The sequence below is a fragment of the Aspergillus lucknowensis genome (genome assembly GCF_044049455.1).
Source record: "Aspergillus lucknowensis strain CBS 449.75 chromosome Unknown BJX67scaffold_81, whole genome shotgun sequence".
NCBI lineage: Eukaryota > Fungi > Ascomycota > Eurotiomycetes > Eurotiales > Aspergillaceae > Aspergillus > Aspergillus lucknowensis.
The window spans coordinates 1-16,452 of NW_027263625.1; the positions used below are offsets into that span (position 1 = coordinate 1).

General features: G+C 50.9%; 5 protein-coding genes across 5 annotated transcripts; 2 read left to right on the top strand and 3 right to left on the bottom strand.

Moving 5' to 3' along the window:
- Positions 1-825: 825 nt before the first annotated feature.
- BJX67DRAFT_324857 (putative C6 transcription factor) lies at positions 826-3,919 on the top strand. The gene is made up of 4 exons (XM_071027389.1): positions 826-1,157; positions 1,254-1,370; positions 1,436-2,804; positions 2,879-3,919. The coding sequence occupies exons 1-4, from the start codon at positions 1,010-1,012 to the stop codon at positions 3,657-3,659; spliced, it is 2,415 nt and encodes an 804-aa protein (XP_070880765.1). The 5' UTR covers positions 826-1,009; the 3' UTR covers positions 3,660-3,919.
- A 991-nt stretch (positions 3,920-4,910) lies between these two features.
- Positions 4,911-7,389, bottom strand: BJX67DRAFT_324819 (putative Ste20-like serine/threonine protein kinase). The gene is made up of 4 exons (XM_071027388.1): positions 7,166-7,389; positions 7,083-7,113; positions 6,707-7,023; positions 4,911-6,649 (listed from the first exon to the last, which is right to left on the bottom strand). The coding sequence occupies exons 1-4, from the start codon at positions 7,215-7,217 to the stop codon at positions 4,974-4,976; spliced, it is 2,076 nt and encodes a 691-aa protein (XP_070880766.1). The 5' UTR covers positions 7,218-7,389; the 3' UTR covers positions 4,911-4,973.
- A 527-nt stretch (positions 7,390-7,916) lies between these two features.
- On the bottom strand, positions 7,917-10,190 carry BJX67DRAFT_367686 (DNA-protein crosslink repair co-factor UBX5). The gene is made up of 2 exons (XM_071030546.1): positions 9,347-10,190; positions 7,917-9,286 (listed from the first exon to the last, which is right to left on the bottom strand). Exons 1-2 carry the CDS (start codon positions 9,813-9,815, stop codon positions 8,193-8,195), a joined length of 1,563 nt encoding a protein of 520 aa, XP_070880767.1. The 5' UTR covers positions 9,816-10,190; the 3' UTR covers positions 7,917-8,192.
- A 191-nt stretch (positions 10,191-10,381) lies between these two features.
- BJX67DRAFT_367689 (AAA family ATPase CDC6) lies at positions 10,382-12,679 on the top strand. Its single transcript, XM_071030547.1, has 3 exons — positions 10,382-10,544; positions 10,602-10,865; positions 10,913-12,679. The coding sequence occupies exons 1-3, from the start codon at positions 10,493-10,495 to the stop codon at positions 12,502-12,504; spliced, it is 1,908 nt and encodes a 635-aa protein (XP_070880768.1). The 5' UTR covers positions 10,382-10,492; the 3' UTR covers positions 12,505-12,679.
- Positions 12,678-16,091, bottom strand: BJX67DRAFT_324900 (GTPase-activating protein RGD2). Its single transcript, XM_071027392.1, has 5 exons — positions 15,630-16,091; positions 14,420-15,566; positions 14,263-14,358; positions 14,026-14,211; positions 12,678-13,971 (listed from the first exon to the last, which is right to left on the bottom strand). The coding sequence occupies exons 1-5, from the start codon at positions 15,855-15,857 to the stop codon at positions 13,007-13,009; spliced, it is 2,622 nt and encodes an 873-aa protein (XP_070880769.1). The 5' UTR covers positions 15,858-16,091; the 3' UTR covers positions 12,678-13,006.
- Positions 16,092-16,452: the final 361 nt, after the last annotated feature.

Below are 16,452 nucleotides of genomic sequence, written 5' to 3' on the forward strand. Positions count from 1 at the left end.
CGCATCAGTAAGTTGTATAGGAGCGTCTGGTTGCTAAGCAGTTACAAAATGGTTAGTAAGTACTTGACTTGAAGGAGAAACCTTACCTCAATCAAATTATTATTTAAAGAACCATCTTCATTTTGATCAAAGTCAAATAAAAAGTCTTGTGAATCCATATTTCTTTTAGTGGCCAAGCAGTTAATAACTGATTAGCAAGTGGTTAAAACGTAAGCTCTGAAAGGTAGAGATCAGGAACCAAAATAATTAGGGATGAAAATTAAGATTGAATTTCAAGGTATGCTGTATTGTATTTATAAGATCAGACGCCCCTTGCGCGTGCCAAGAAGTACGTAGCGTGCGCCCGAGATTTTTCAAGGTGCACATGACCTGTGTACTCGAGGCCTGCACAGCGCTGTGTGCAACGGCATTCTTACTAATCCCAATCTAAGCCAAATAAGGCGACACAAGGCTGCAGCCCTGGGGTGCCTCAGGCCCCGTCCCCCGGACTCCACCTGCACGAGGCATGTGCTCGACGTTTGTTGCACCGTTTTGTTGCTCCTGTTCACGTCTCAGACTCTCCTCTCCCTCTCTCTCTTGCGATCTCAGTTGCTGCTGTGTCCTGAGAACGAACGAACGGAACCGAATTTCCTTCTCTTGACCCGGGTGACGCTTCAATTATGGCTTCTTTTTAGACACTCGCCTTCTCTTCCCCGATCTGACCCCTTCCCATCTCATCATGCGCTCCCACTTTTGAAGGTGGATGGAGCTTGTCCCACTCAAACCCCAACCTCGCTGAACACCATGCCGAACGCTGCTACCGCGGCGACTTCGCCGCAGCAAACTCCGCCACCCACTTCAAATCCCGCCTTCGAGCAGGACAGAGATCACAGTGCCGACGAATCTTGGTCTGCCGTTGACAGTGATGCTGGCCTCGGACAAAATGGGTCGTCGCGTGGCTTGAAACGCCGACGACCGCTCACCGTATCGTCAGTACGCCCTATATCCCCGGCGGCGCCTGACACCTACCATGGTGTGTCGCTTTGCCTATGTCAAATTTTTTCAAGGGCTTTATTTGTTGGCAGCTGACTCCACTTTCATACTCTGTTTGGGTTCTCCAGGTGCATTGGCTGACAAATTTAGATGTGAATTATGCAAGCAACGAAAGGTTAAGTGTGGTATGTAAGCTCTCCGTTTACCTCTCACGTCCTTGGAATGGCCCTCATTTTCCGGCATTGAGCACTTACGCTGCCTCTTGGCTAACGTTCAACCAGACCGTGCCCAACCAAGCTGTGGGTGGTGTACGCGCAATGGCCAAGTATGCGAATACAAAGAAAGGAAGAAGCCTGGGCTCCGCGCTGGGTACGGAAAGGAACTAGAACAGCGTCTTGGTATGTGTATACTTGCTCGCGCATCTTACCCTACTAGTCCGGTATTCTTCTTACTCGACAAACAGACCGGCTAGAGGAGGTCATCCAAGCGCAAGCCCGTCTTATTGAGAGCCATATTCTCCAAGGACAGCCACGGCCGTCGCACGACCTCTCTCACCCAGCACCTTTGTCGTATAGCTCCCCATCGGAGCCTTCTGCCGCCCATGGTCCTAGTCCTCGGAACCCATACTACCTCCAGGAGCCAACATCCGTACCATCAGCGCCCCGCCCATCTGAGGTATCCATTACGAGCCCAACAGATGTCCCGGTGAAAATCCCCATTCCAGCGCACCTCACGGGTGGGCTGCCGTCCGTGACATCCCTCCCCCAGATCGCAAATACAACCCCGCAGCACGATTACAATGATAATGAGTCGTCACTGAAGGTGCCTGTCAGCTTGTTTTCCAACCAGGAACAATCTTTTTCAGACCCAGAGCTTGACCTCCCCCCGTACGATTTATTATATGCCTTGGTGGATCTCTATTTCGAGCATCTGAACACTTGGTGTCCGATCCTCCACCGACGAACCACGCTGGACACGTTTTTCGGCCCTTCACCGCTCGAAGAAGCTGACCGTATGGTGCTTTATGCCATAGTTGCAACCACGCTTCGCTTCTCTAGTGATAGTCGACTCACTGAGCAAAACCGAAAGCGATACCACGACTCTTCTAAACAGAAAGTCTTGCTCTACGGCCTGGAAAACTCGTCCGTAAAGGCACTTCAAGCTCTGGTTATTTTAGCCCTGGACCTAGTCGGATCCTCCAATGGTCCACCAGGATGGAAATTACTGGCTTTGATAACGAGGTCAGTTGTTCAATTAGGACTCGCAGTCGAGGCCAAATCAACCCTGATATCCCCTGTCTACCCATCGATATACACTTTACGGGCCGTTACTCTTCCCGAGTCGGAGTCGTGGATTGAAGATGAAGGTAGACGTCGACTCTTCTGGATGGTATATCTTCTCGATCGATATTCCACCATCACAACAGCGTTCGACTTCGCCTTGGATGACAAAGATATTGATCGCAAACTTCCGTGTAAAGACGAATATTTCATAAAAAACCAGCCTGTGGAGACTAGGTGGTTTCAGTCCCTAAACGACCGTCCGGATAACCTCATCCGTTCGGAAAACGTTGGCTCGTTCGGGCTCTACGTGGAGATACTCGGTATCCTTTCGCGTATCCACCTTTTCCTGAAACGACCAGTTGATATTGGGGCCCTATCAGATGTCGAGGATTGGCAAACGACATATCGCAAATTAGACGGCGAGCTGACGACGTGGGAGTTCAACCTTCCTACCGAGTATACATATGACAATGCATCCCGGGCGTTTAGTGGATCGAAGCACAAGGGACACCATTGCGATTGGGTCCAATTGCACTCCGTTTACCAGACGTGAGTCCCCATATCTTACTCCCCTAAACCATCTCTCATTTTGCTTTAACCGGTCAGCGCTGACGACCAAACAGGGCAGTCATTCGTCTCCATTCTTCGGCAGCTTATCCCACAACACGATCTCCCATCTTCACGCCATCGTACAGTGCAAACCAGCGATGCTTGCTCGCTGTCGATAGTATCCTATCAGTAACTCGTTTTGTCGTTAACAACCAGATCCTGGACAAGCTTGGGCCGCCGTTTGCATTCACACTTTGGGTCTCTGCACGCCTACTCCTCGTTCACGGTTCCACAATCGCCCACACGGTCAGCCCCGATATCATGTTCCTCGTGGATACACTCTCCCAGATGGGCAAATATTGGAAAGTAGCTGAACGTTATAGCTCAATCCTGCAGCGAGTCCTCGATGAGTATGGGGAATACCAACAGTCTGGGGCTGCTGACGGCGATCGGTCTACACCTTCTTCTGTAAAGATCCTTGCGGATATGCGACGGTGTGCCTTTGACCTAGACTTCTTAATATCACGGCAACCGCGTTCATCTCCATCCGGGAGCCAGGCAACAGCTTCAGCAACCGGGACACTTTCGAGAAATCTAGCACCCAACGAGCTAGAATACCTCGATGTGTTTGGTTTCTTTAATGTCCCGCGGGTTCCCGCCGGTCGGGCTCCAGAGATTAGCAATCTTGACATGAGCGAATCTGTCAATAATCCCATGTCGATACACGGTCTGACTGGAGCTGGGAACGCAATGCCCATAGTGGATGGCACCCCCGCCAATACAAACGAGTTCAACATCACTAATTACCTGATTCCAACTCCTGAAACAGATTGGCTTTTTCGGCCCACCGGCTAAAATACGGACGACATGGAACATTATTCTCGCTTAAAGACTCCCAGGGCTCCATTGTTCCCCCCCGCCGGCCAGTAGATGCGCTCACCTGTTGGCGTACTGCCATCCAGGCCTTTAGCCGGACAGGCAATCCTCTACGCGTGCAGTGGCATCAAAGGCGCGAAACAGGAAGACCGGCGCTATTCGAGGATCTACCAGCCCATTGGCCAAGTCTGATACCCGGCCAAGCACTATACTACCGGCGGATTCGGCCTCGCAGTCAGACACAAGGGGAACCCCGTCTAGGCTCAAGGCAGTATAAATATAAAACGATTGCTTGCCAAGATTCTCAACCTGCTGGACATCTTATATACGAAATTAACGACCCTCTTCCAGGGTGAGAGTCCTCCCGAGCACCCATTCAGCGGCTCCGCAACAGCGCGAAGAGATTGAACTTGGGTCTTGAATGCCGCAGCAAATCGCCGTGTGCCTGACCCACCGGCCAACTCGGCCATAGCCGAAAAGGCACCAACCACTTTGTCTTATGAGATTACGATCTCAGATTCAGCCACCGCCAGGCTCGGTGCGGCGGAAACGGCAACCGAGTGTTTCCTTACTTGATGCCGGATCCAAGCAAAGGTCTTTTCTTCACAAATATGGCGAATCTATTTTCGGGGTCCTAGAATACCATTACGGGCAAATTAACTTTGCCCTAGGTTTATCACCATCCCTCTCGGTCCCACCTGTTTTAGACCGTGCACTGAATGCGGGAGCAGGATGCCCTACAGTAAACCGTAGTGGAAAATGCAAAGCATAGTCATCTCATCGCGAAACCTTTAGGTGGGTGAACCCTTCCAGATCGGTGTCTGGCCAGGGGTTTAGGGTAGAAAAAACGGAGGGCGTCTAAAAATCGGTGGTTTTTAGAGATTGTGTACTCTTACGAAATCAACATGAAGTATACGCAATCTCCTTGCTCGGTATCAAAAATCTGAAGGGCCAGCCTTGTATAAGCACGTAATGAGTTGCGAAAAAACAAGAAGGCCGAGGACACAAAAAGAAAAAAATCAAATGTGCAGATCTAGGATTGAGCCATTGCATCCCAACATAATAACTAATTGCGTTTTTTTCTCGTGGCGGTTGAGGCAGTATTTTCTTCCCTTCGTAGCGCTGAGGGGCGGAAGGGAGAGCGGAAAGAGGGAGGAAGAACCCTAGCTCGATCAAAGGAGCAAAGTCCGCAACTCAGAGACGATCCAGAACCCGGTGGACAATCCGAAAGAGCCGCCATCATGCCCTCGAGAAAAACGGACACATAGCAGGAAAGTGGAAATAGTTTGTAGTCTATTGAAAAGTACTACCCTCATCATCTGGCTCGATCCTGACGAGTATCTCCTCAAGAAATCCTTCTAAGAATGACGGGATCCCAGCACCCATGCCAACAGGCGCATCATTATCCCAGTGCTCAATCCTAGTTAGAATAGCACCGAGGTCGCCGGCAAGGGTTTCTATCATTTCCTGCGCATATTCCCTCCGTGATTGGAGTTCAAGTGACTCTCTGAGGCTTTCACCATCGTCAGCCACAGTACAGCGGGCAGCAAGCTCAAGACACTGGGCGCGACGGCGGATCGCTTCTCTCAGAGCGGGAATAATCACACTCTCGAGTGCCGTGACATCACTGTAGGCTCGGGGCCCCTTTGCCTCCTGTGCGTTCGACCCGAATGGCCCATGATGGGGGCGAAGATCACCAGGGCCCGCACGACCAACTTGGGGACTGCGTAGCGCGCTAGATGAATTATTTTGCTCTTGGATATCAGGCTGTGGTGATGTATGCTTCGGTATTGGCGGGAGACGTGAAGGAAAGTGCTCATATTGTAGCTGAGAGTTTGGTTGTGGGAAAAGTGGAGGCTGGGGTGGTGGTATTTCGCCTCCAGGCCTCGCTTGCTGTTCAGTCGGTTGTCGGGATGGTGATGCCAGAACACATTTTTGTGGGTTCAGTCCCCCCCCTGAGCATGCTGGACGCGTGAGTTGAGGAGGTGGTTTCGAGAGCGGGCTGTTCCTGTCAATCACCGTTGTTGTGGTTCTTTCTGGTGAACGGTCAAGCTGGAGGAAACCCAAATCTTGAGCTAGAGACTGCTGTAAGACTCTGTCGTACTCACTTTCAGGGCTCTCCTTTAGCTGCCGAGGAACCGGCGGGGAGAGATGTGACGGTGTTGTAGGGGAACTCTCAGGATTTGTCGACTTCACCGGGGATGGCGGCAATGGAATCTTTGCTGGAGACGGTGGTTTCGGCGTACCAACAACTGTGCTTTTAGCCTGAACAAATGACGGAGTGGTAGGGACGCTTGATTTGAGTGGCTCTTTCCGCGATTCGCCCTGAGGATCCTGACCCCTCATGTTATGGCTCCTAACATTTACGTCTGTGACCTTCATCGGATTTAAAGCATGTCCGCGTCCCACAGGACGAACGGTCCCAAAATCCCAGAGGTCATCATCCTCCTCCGTGGCAGCCGGTATGGATGGGGCTTCTTGGTCTAACTCGTCATCCTCATCGGCCTTTCTATTACCATTGACCGCTTGCCATCGCTCGTACCTCTCGATCAACTCCGTGAGGTAGTTGGTTTTTTTTGCTCGTTTGATGAAGGGGTGCTCAAGCAACTCTTTAGCCGTTGGCCGCTCTCTTGGGTCACGTCGTAGACAGAGCTCCACAAAATTCTTGAACGTTTTGCTGTAATTTCCTTGCAGTGTAGGGGGAGGGTTCTTGGGGATCAAAAACAGGACTTTCATGGGATGTATGTCTGAGTATGGTGGTTCGCCATTGGCCAATTCAATTGCAGTGATGCCAAGAGACCAGATGTCGGCTTTGTAATCGTATCCTGACTGTTTGATGACTTCTGGGGCCATCCAAAACGGGGTCCCGACGAAGGTATTTTTCTTGGTCATTGTAGCCGATAGCTGGCTAGAAACCCCGAAGTCCGCCAGTTTCACTTGGCCGCTCGATGTGAGAAGAATATTTGCAGCTGTCGAGGGCAGGCGTCAGCTTCGTTTGTAAAATTTCAAAGCCGTACTGTCCGTACCTTTAACATCGCGATGCAGCTTTTTGTCGCTGTGTAAATAGTCCAGTCCCTTGAGCAATTCCCGAATGATGATCACAATATATTCTTCCGTAATGGGTCCCGGACGCATCAAGTCAGAGCAACTACCCCCAGAACAGAATTCCATGACAATCCACAAGCTCGAGCCTTTGAGGTATGACCCGTGGTATCTTGTCACGTATGGAGAGTTCAGTTCGGATAAGATAGCGATCTCCTGGATGATGTCCTCGACTTCGTCTTCGGCATTTTCGACGTCTATTATCTTGATCGCAACTGACTTTCCAGTCTGCTTATCAACACTATCGCGCGTCGTTCTCGTTAAGATTCCATTCCAAGGAGGTGAAACTAATTATCATACCCTTTATACACCCGCCCGAAACTTCCGCCGCCTGAATCTCAGGTTAGCAAAATACGATGACAGTTATCATTGATGACACGTACCAATGCAGTTCTGTTTCATGTAAAGCGCCTCTGGATCCACCAAGCCTTCCATTCTGGCAGTGCTTCGAGTGTTCGGCAATAACTCACACAGACTGCGCAGTGCTCGAGTAGGTGTCAGTAACGGAAAACTTTCAAGGTAGCTCCAGAGCAGTCATGTAGATAATGTCGTAAAGCGTCATATATCAAAAATCATCAATCGTGACGCGGTAACCCTCAAAGCGCCCACCGAGACTGCCAATGGTTGTACTGTTTGGAAGAGAACGAAAAGCAATGCGGACGGGCTTGGAAATTCAATCACAACGGCGTTCCGAGGGATGGAGATTATCATCGAAATAAGCTACATTAATGACTTAGTGGCAACTCCACTCACTCTTGTTTTGGTGAGAACCCCTCAATGTCAACAAAAGCAGTGAGCGGCTGAGCCTTGGAAGCAGCAAGATTGGGGAATCTTGCTAATCCCTCCTTGCTTGAGCCGAGGGTCGAGTCATGGGTTGCCGATGGAACAGATATTGACAATAAAGGGCTTGGAAGTGCGCGTTCCCTTGCATCGTTGTCCGCCAGTGAGCCAACGCTGAGGACGACAACAAGAACAAAAACAATGGAGATCAAGGACAATGATTGGGGCCAGCGCGGGGTCTATTCTGCCTGGCGGTGAGAGGAGGCGCGCGAGGGCGGTGAACACGAAATCGACGCTCTCCCCTGTTGGTATGGACCCGTTTGCTTGACAGGCATACTTACTAGCTAGGTAATAACTAATAAATCTGCAGGGAAGGGAGAAGGGTCAAAGGGAGAGAAGGCCCTACAATTGGTTGGCATTTCGGGTTACAACGAAGGGCGGGAAAAAGGCCCGCGAGCTGATGGACTGAGTGCCTGGCCGCCTATGTACGATAGGAAGTATCCCCCATGATACTCAGCTTCCGCCACCGGGCACTTGTGTGGTTGATCATTATCCGTGGCGAATTCTCCCATGGTTGGTAGATACAAGACGCTGCCAACGAGGGAAGATATCGCCCTGCCAAGTACATCTTCACTCCTCGTTGTATCCTATCATGATTGTTCCATTCTTGAGACCAGCAGCCTCCACACTCATGTCGAGAACATCAATCAAATTGCGACCCATAGAGTTGAGTTCAAACTCGACGCCAGCTTTTCCCGACAGGGGAGGGTCAGCTTTCAACCATTCGTATATTCTCCTAACCGGATCATCCAAGTTAAATCGCCTTATTATCCTTCCGGTCGGGTGTCGGAACTGGATCCGTGTCGTGGTGGTAGGGTCGGCTGGGGGCTCGGTGTGCGGTTGGTCGGCTGGTATGGACGAAAAGACAGAAACTTCACCCTCAAAAGCTCCGCGTTCGGATGTTTCGCCCATACTAGCATCCTCTTCTCCCACTGCTTTGCCTTTGCCCTTAACGTCGCCGAAGCTCCGTGTCAGATCATCGGGGTCTTCCATCTTCCGAGCCTGGGCAGCCTCCGCGCCGAGACTGTTTCTCAATGCCAATTCCATCATCTCTTCTTCCGTCATGGCGTCGATGCTCTTCTCCTTTGACTCAGGTTTCCTTTTAGCCACAGGGTTTCGGACGTTATGTTTCAAGCTGTAACGATCAAGGAACTCATGAAGCTGCATCAAGAAATCAGGAGCCTTCAGCACCGGAGGGCCCGACCAGACTTTCATTTGCTCGCCCGTCCTAGGATCAACGATGGCGATGTGGGGATAGTTATCAGAAACGTCACTAGCTTGGAAATAGTATTGTATGTAGGGCGCGGCCCGGTTGTCCTCTTTGGTGTACTGCAGAAAGATGAAATGCTCCTGGACAGTTTCCTTGACGCCGGGGTGCTTCCACAAGTCCCTATTCAGGATTTGACAATCGAATATGGAGGGATCCTGAATGTTTACCAGTAGCCACTTTTCATGCTCGCGGCCTTCTTCCCGGGCGAGATCCCAGGGAAGCCTTGACATGATCTCGAAAGGGGGGCGGTACAATTCAGCAAGCATGCTCGATTTGTTCGAAGCTTCGGAGGCCCCTCCTGTCGCCGCTGCTAGCCTTTCACGGTGAGACTCTTCTTCCTCCTCCCCAGTCCATACTGAAGATGTATCTCTTTGGTTAAAGATGCCAGGCCGATCTTGGAGACATAAGTCAGAAATAGAACCCAACAGCTATATTGAGAGGAGGTAAAACTTACTAGCCCGTCTTTGACGAGCACGAAGCTGGCCTAAGATAGTATCGTGAATGTCTCCCCCGAATTCCGCCTCCGGTCCAACAAGAGTCTCGGTCGTTCGAGCCATTGGTGCACGTACATCGTCGGACGTGTCTCGGCCACCATACATCTCTTCCTGCAGACGGCGTGCCATGGCTGCATCGTCCTCAAATATCGATGTCCCTCCTAGCTCTCGGGGCTCTGTTTGGGTGTCGTCATCATCGGAGTCAAGGTGTACAACTCCAGACTCGTCCTCGTATCCAGAGGGACGAGGACCTCTGCTGGGCGTGGAAGCGGACGGGGGAGATTCGCGTGTTAATGGGGCTCCGTCATTGTCAAAGTAAAGCTGCATCGCCTGCTCAATGTTGAACTCGGTCAGCTGCAGATATTGGGCTGCAAGTTCCGGAGTTGAGCCGGTGAACTCGGCGAACTGGGCCACGATGTCGCCATCCATGGCGAATATAGGCTGGTACGCTTCCGAATGTGGCGAGGGGGATAAAGTTGCGTGCTATACGTAGCTAAGTTGTAAGGCTCGAAAGGGTGCTCTTGTCTGCGAAGTTCGATTCTCGATGGTGCAAACAACCGCAAGCCCCACCAGGCTGCGAGGAAATGTTGGAAAGAGAGAAGCCAAGGTGCGGGGGATATTATAGCATCTAGAAGAAGATAGAGAATAAGGAATTGGGTAAGGGCCTGAAGGTTTAATTTTAAAGCAAAGGAAAGCACAGAAAGAGTAATAACACAGTACTTCAAACAAGCCTGTACTTCAAGCTCTCGGTCTTGCCAGGCGCCAGGGTGACGCAGCCATTGAACGTCGACCCGGAGTATTGATTCTCCGCACCTAAAATGGATGAGTAACAGCGTGTTGACTGTTCAGATTTATCCTAATTATGCTGGAGCATAATTCTGACAACACTGACATGTGACTGGAGTCACGCGTCCCTTGCGCGACGCGTGACGCGTAACGCGAGCCCTGACCAACCAATTATGCCTCCTTTGGGCAGAGCCTCAATCTCCGCGACCTCCAGCTCAATCGATTCTTGAATTTCGTCTCCTGTTAGTTTTCAGCCGGAAGGAGCCCTCCAGTATATATGAGCATAATCTACCAGTTGCTCTTTCCACCGTCCTCTAATAATGTCCACCACGGTTCTGGGAAAGCGACAGCGAACCGGCATTGAAGCAGAAGGTACGACTCCGCGAGTCACACTCTCAAATCTGTGCTGACAAACTTACGACTTTGGAGCTTCTTTGCCATTGCGCAGGAACACCAGGCGCCGGACACAACCGCCTCAAATTTATCATGAGGACATTTCGAGATCATCATTGCCGACACGTCAACTTCGGTCCCGGACAAAGGTGGGCGATGAGCTGGAGAGGGGGAATGGCGCGACTATCAACAATAGCCCGGGCGGGACTGAGCAAGTAACAAGAGCTCCTGTGCCGGAGAGTCAAGCACCCTCCCCTTCGCAAGAGAATACGGAACCAACCACCTCGGAAATTGCCAATGGTACGGTCCGATTCCAGTCTATAGTGGGTGATAGTTGACATGAACAGACGAAGACCCGAAATTCGCAGAAATCAGAACCCCTTCGAAATCCAGGTATAGGAATGCGCTTGAATCCCCGCCGATCACCCCGAAGCGTCGAGTGCAAGTCGGTGGTATATCTCTGACGCCGCGTACCCCTCGACAGGTAGCGACCCCGACAACAGGTCAGACCATTTATACCCAAGCTCGGCGGTTGTTTGCACGAGGTGCGAGCTCTGCAAGGATAGTTGGTCGCGACACAGAGAGGCAAAAGCTAGCTTCCTTTATTAAGGGTGGCATCCAGTCACGCAAAGGTGGGTGTCTGTATGTTAGCGGCCCTCCAGGCACCGGCAAGAGTGCACTTGTTCGAGAGGTACTTGATGAGATCGACCTGAAATCCCTGAGAGTCGCTCAACTCAACTGTGCGAGTATGAGAAGCGCACGAGATGTCTATAGCAAGCTCATCGAAGATCTAAGCGATGATGGCGAGATTTTCAAAAAGACAGATGCCGATAGGTTGAGGAGCATGTTCACACCCGACGACAAACAGGTCGGCAACCAGGAGATGTTTCTGGTCATGCTAGATGAGATTGACCACCTCCTCGCCGCTGATGCTGGGGTTCTACAGTCCCTGTTTGAGTGGTCATTACAAAAAGAGTCGAAAGTGATACTAATTGGAATCGCCAACGCGCTTGACTTGACCGATCGGTCGTTACCTCAACTAAAATCGAAGAATTTAAAGCCTCTTCTGCTCCCTTTCTTGCCTTATAATGCCAATCAGATCGCGAATGTGATTATCGATCGCCTGCGCTCATTGCTTCCTGGGGATCAAACCGACGACCCAAGCTTCATCCCTTTTGTTCACCCAGCAGCCATCCAACTATGTGCGAAGAAGGTTGCTTCACAAACCGGGGACCTACGAAAGGCATTTGAACTTATTAAGCGAGCCGTCGACATCATTGAACAGGAAACGCTACAAAAGTTTGAGAGGCAAAATCCGGTCAGCCCTTCAAAAACAATTTTGGTCGAAAACAACAATCTTTCCTCTCCCCAGCATCTCTCGCCCGAACAAGATTCGACGCGTTCATACACTGCGCTTACGGCGCCTCGAGCTAGCATCGCACATGTAGCAAAGATAACGAGCTCAGTGTTTGGGCAGGGGACAGCCCAGAGGCTACAGTGTCTCAACCTTCAGCAAAAAGCGGCAATTTGTGCTTTGATCGCCCTGGACAGGAAACGACGAGAGAGTGATCTCACTGGAACCCCAACAAAGTCCAAGAACTCAGCTCCCACGGTCAAACAGATCTTTGAGACCTACTGCACCTTATGCAGGACAGACAACATTCTGCATCCACTGACCTCAACTGAATTCAAAGACGTCCTCGGCAGCTTGGAGACCTTGGGTCTAGTCGGGGAATATCAAAGTCGGGGTCGAGGTGGCACAGTATCCGGAGGCTCGGACCTTAGACGTACACCTTCAAAGTCTAATGGTGGGTCATTAAATAAGGCATTGGATGAGCAGAGCCTCGTTTGCTTTGTCTCGCAGAAGGAGATTGAACGCCAGATCACCGGTCCAGGAGAAGGTATTCTTATGAGGTTGTTCTCAGGCGAAGGCTTATAATGTACTTTACTGCATTACTTGGAGTACTCTTGGAAAGTCCATAAGCACTTGAGCGGAAATTCCCTGCATGAGGTATGGTTCTCACATATCCTTTTGAGCGTCAATTTTAGAGCATCGTTATCTTGCATATGCTAGAATGCGCTACGTGAAAGAAACCCAGAAACCCAGCCCACGGGGCTCTATACAGAAATAATGTAGGCTCATCATATTTTAATGCTATACAACTCGAGGAGCAAATGTAGAAGCGAATGAGAACAACAGAATAAAATAGACATACAAAGGGGGGGTATGCAAAATGGAGCGGTATAATTCGTACGACAAGGCGAACTTGGCAAACACACTGTTCACCACGCAAGCCGAGCTGGAAAATAGTTGCGCGCAGAGGGATGAAGTGGGACTGAGGGTAAAACTGCAGGGGGTGGTGGCGGACATAGCACGGGCCGCTTGAGTTACAGCAACTCGCCACAAATAGATACAATGGACTTCGGCTGCGAGAGATGACTCAGTCATCCATTGGCTTATCTTCTAGCGTAACGCCTTTCGGTTCACTCTCAGCGAGACTGCTTCGCTTGCTGTCTGATCCGATCTCGGCGGGGGCAACGGGGAAGCTGGATCGGCTCCCAAGTCCCGGCTTGCGGGTATGGATGCCGCTGGAGCGGGGAATGGACGTGTGCTTGTCCTCCCCAGGCGATGTAGGGGTGGGTGTAGGTGAGTCATCAGATCTATTCACGGGAGGGGGGCTGGCGGATGGGTCGGAAGAGTAAATGGCACCCGTGGAGATAGGGGATTCGATGGTGGTAGGAGGGCCGTTTGGAGAAGGCTCTGTAGTGTTGATATTCACGTTGGAAAGTTCCTCTGCACTTGTGGGGGAATCGCTACTGGGCACGTCCAAGCTGTTTCGGGTGGGAGGCGTTCTTCTCTCGCCTGAAACGTTGATCGGGAATCGGCCAGGCTCTGGCCCGCTCGAACGATCCCGTCGGTGCTTGCGAGGGGGAGCCGGACTGTTGGCACGGCTACGGTCCACGATAGCCCGGTTGCGGGCTTCCATAGCGGCCCGGCGGTTGCTTTCGTCGGAACTAATTGCTCGAGGGCGAGGCACGGTTCCGACAAGGCCGCTCGACTGACGCTTTAGTTCGCCAAATATCGCATCCTTGTGGGCGAAGAGGTCACGGATGAGGCGGTAGCTGTGACGCTCGTCCATCGTTAGGCTGTTCTCGCTACGGGGGCGGAGAATGCATGGGGACAGCGACTGGGCGAGTGAAGAAATATAGGCTTCATCGGCCGAGGTTAAATCTATCAAACGCGTAAAATGTGTCATAATAGCATCAAGAGTGGCAATGTTGTTGAGACGGAGTTGGCCAAGAGTGCTTTGTAAGACTTTGATACGTCCTTCCTCTGTGGTTTCATTTGCAGTGGTGGAATAGATGGTTTTAACGATTTCGTAAACTTGGGAGGAAACAAGAGAGTCTGGTTATAGTTAGTGGACCTTCCGCGCGTCGACTAACAGAAATGGCCACTTACCTGGCAATTCAAGCAGGTATAACTTCAGTACGCTTGCGACAACAGGAATCTCATACTTCTGAAGCACATCAAAATAATCGCCTTTCTCGTTGTTCAAGGCGTGACGGAGGTGATGAGTGGCTCCCAGAGGAACATCGTAGAGCCAGATAGTGCGTCGTGCTTCGTCTCCTTCTAGCTCAGGGTAGCCTTGATTCGTTCATTAGCTATGGACGGGACAAGAGACAGGGGACGTCTTACAATTGTCAAGGTAGGTTAATATGGTCGTCACAATGATTGGGACCCTTTTGCGATCAGCTCTTGCCCTGGCCTCAAGGTCAACACCGAAGATTTGATCTAGAAAATCATTGATTAGATGCGTTCTTCCCACAGGATTGGCTCGAAAAGGATTACAGACCTTCAACGGATCCGTAATAATTTTCGTACGCCTGTACCTTGGGCACAAAACCACCGGTTCTGTAGTTCTCAAGAAGGTACCGCAGATCCCCAAGAGGTTGGATGGTCTCTTGGTACAGCATCATGTGGTCCACCGTGCTCTGCAAGTTCGGTATAACGTTGCTAATGGCGCCGGAAAAATCGAGAATGACAGCCTTAATCGCCTTAAGGCGATCCAGCTCACATTGCTCCATAAACCGAAGATTGGCGACAATCTCCTCTTCGAGCTTAGATCTGATGAGATCAAGCTTCCGTACTGCGGCTTTGTAGCGTTCATCAGCCTCGCGAGCTTCCCTGCGAAGCTTTTCCGCTGGTGTCTCATTCGGGTACGGATTGTTGAGAGGGTTCCAACCCGCCAACATCTCCGAGACAGAAGCGATTGGAGAATCAATACCATCCTCACTTGAGGCAACGGAGGTCACACGCATTAGAGGCGTCTTCTTTTCAGGGATACCGGAAACTTGAAACACCTTAGGGCGCCATTGGTAGCGCATCTTGGAGCTGTTAGCAAATGTGCTGCCCATATTGCCCACTAGGCGAAGAAACCCATTGTCGACGAGATCCTGCCCAATTCTTTCGGCGTAGTCGAGGCTAGTCGCGTTCAAGTATTTTTGAGTATATTCCACAATATCTGCACCGCTCGAAGTGTTTTGATAGGTACCGATAATCGGCACTTTTATATCACCCATTCTTATGTTTTCCAACATGTGTACTAGGAGTTTCTTCAACTCATCTGGTGAATACACCCGGTCGCCCAGCTCAACTGGCTCTTCCTCTTGCGGTTGTTTATCCGGTAGGATAATCTTGGGGGTTGGCTTGAGTTTTGGGCTCATTTCTGGTGCCTGAAATGCGAGCTTATTCTCCTCTTCCAAATCCTCAAGCACGCGGCATTTGTTGAAGTAGTGGCTCCGCAACTTCTTGACTAGGTCCACCTGTTTGGTATGTTCCTTGATCCGAGACTGCAGGTCATCGTGGGAATTCTCGATCCGGGCCTCATGCTGATCGCACCAGCGTCTGAACGGTGAAACGACTAATTCTCGAATATTTGACGCGATTTTCTGATGGTTCCGGGACGCTTCCACCATCTCCGTACGAGTTCCCTCATAGGCCTATCGAAATCACCCATGAGCATATAAGAAGTGTATTAAAATTTGGCTGACGGCTTAACTCACCTTCCTAACGCTGGCCCCATCATCCTTCGCAAACCCGGCTACCATTCTATCCACACTCGGGGCGATATCCCCGAGCCTCTGGCTGTAAGTATCCTCAGCATCTGCACGCATCGAGGCAATGGTAAGTATCTGCTTATTCTCCACAATGCCCTGTTGAAGCTTCCCATAGAGGACCCCTAGACCTGTAGCGTAGTCCGGGGTCCAGAAGGAATCTGCGAAGCCAGGCATCTTGAAATGGCCTGCCCGGCTCGAATTGAGAGATGGTGATGGTAGGGGTATGTTGTTCGGTTTCGTCGGAGCGCCGGATGGGAGAGTACGAAGATAGTCCCCGACCAAGATTGAAGATAGATGCGCAATTGTCGACGTACAATCGTCCGGTGTGGAAGGAAATTCAATAGTCAAGCTGAGGGCACCTCACCCCAAGAGAAATTGCTAAATGAACAAAGAGCAAGAAGGAGCCTCTCGCCTCGATGAAAGCACCAGGGCCAATGCGAGTTTTTTATGACATGGATCAGCTCCAAATCGTTGTCCACTTGCGACAGCGTCTGCGTGGGCGGCTAGAGACCAAGCAGAGTAAGCGCAAACGAGCGTGGCGGAGGGAAAAGGAAGCGAAGTAAAGGCGCGGGTGGTCAGAGCAATCAAAGAGGGAATAAAGCAGGCGTCGGCCGACGACAGAAGAGTTCTGATATTGACGGGATGAGGAAGCAGACAGAGAGTGGAATTATAACAGCGAGGAAGACCCGTCAAACTGTCCGCACAGCGAGCTGGGACGAGCAGTTTGTGGAGTTGCCAATCACAATACGTAATTTACGGATCCGAAACC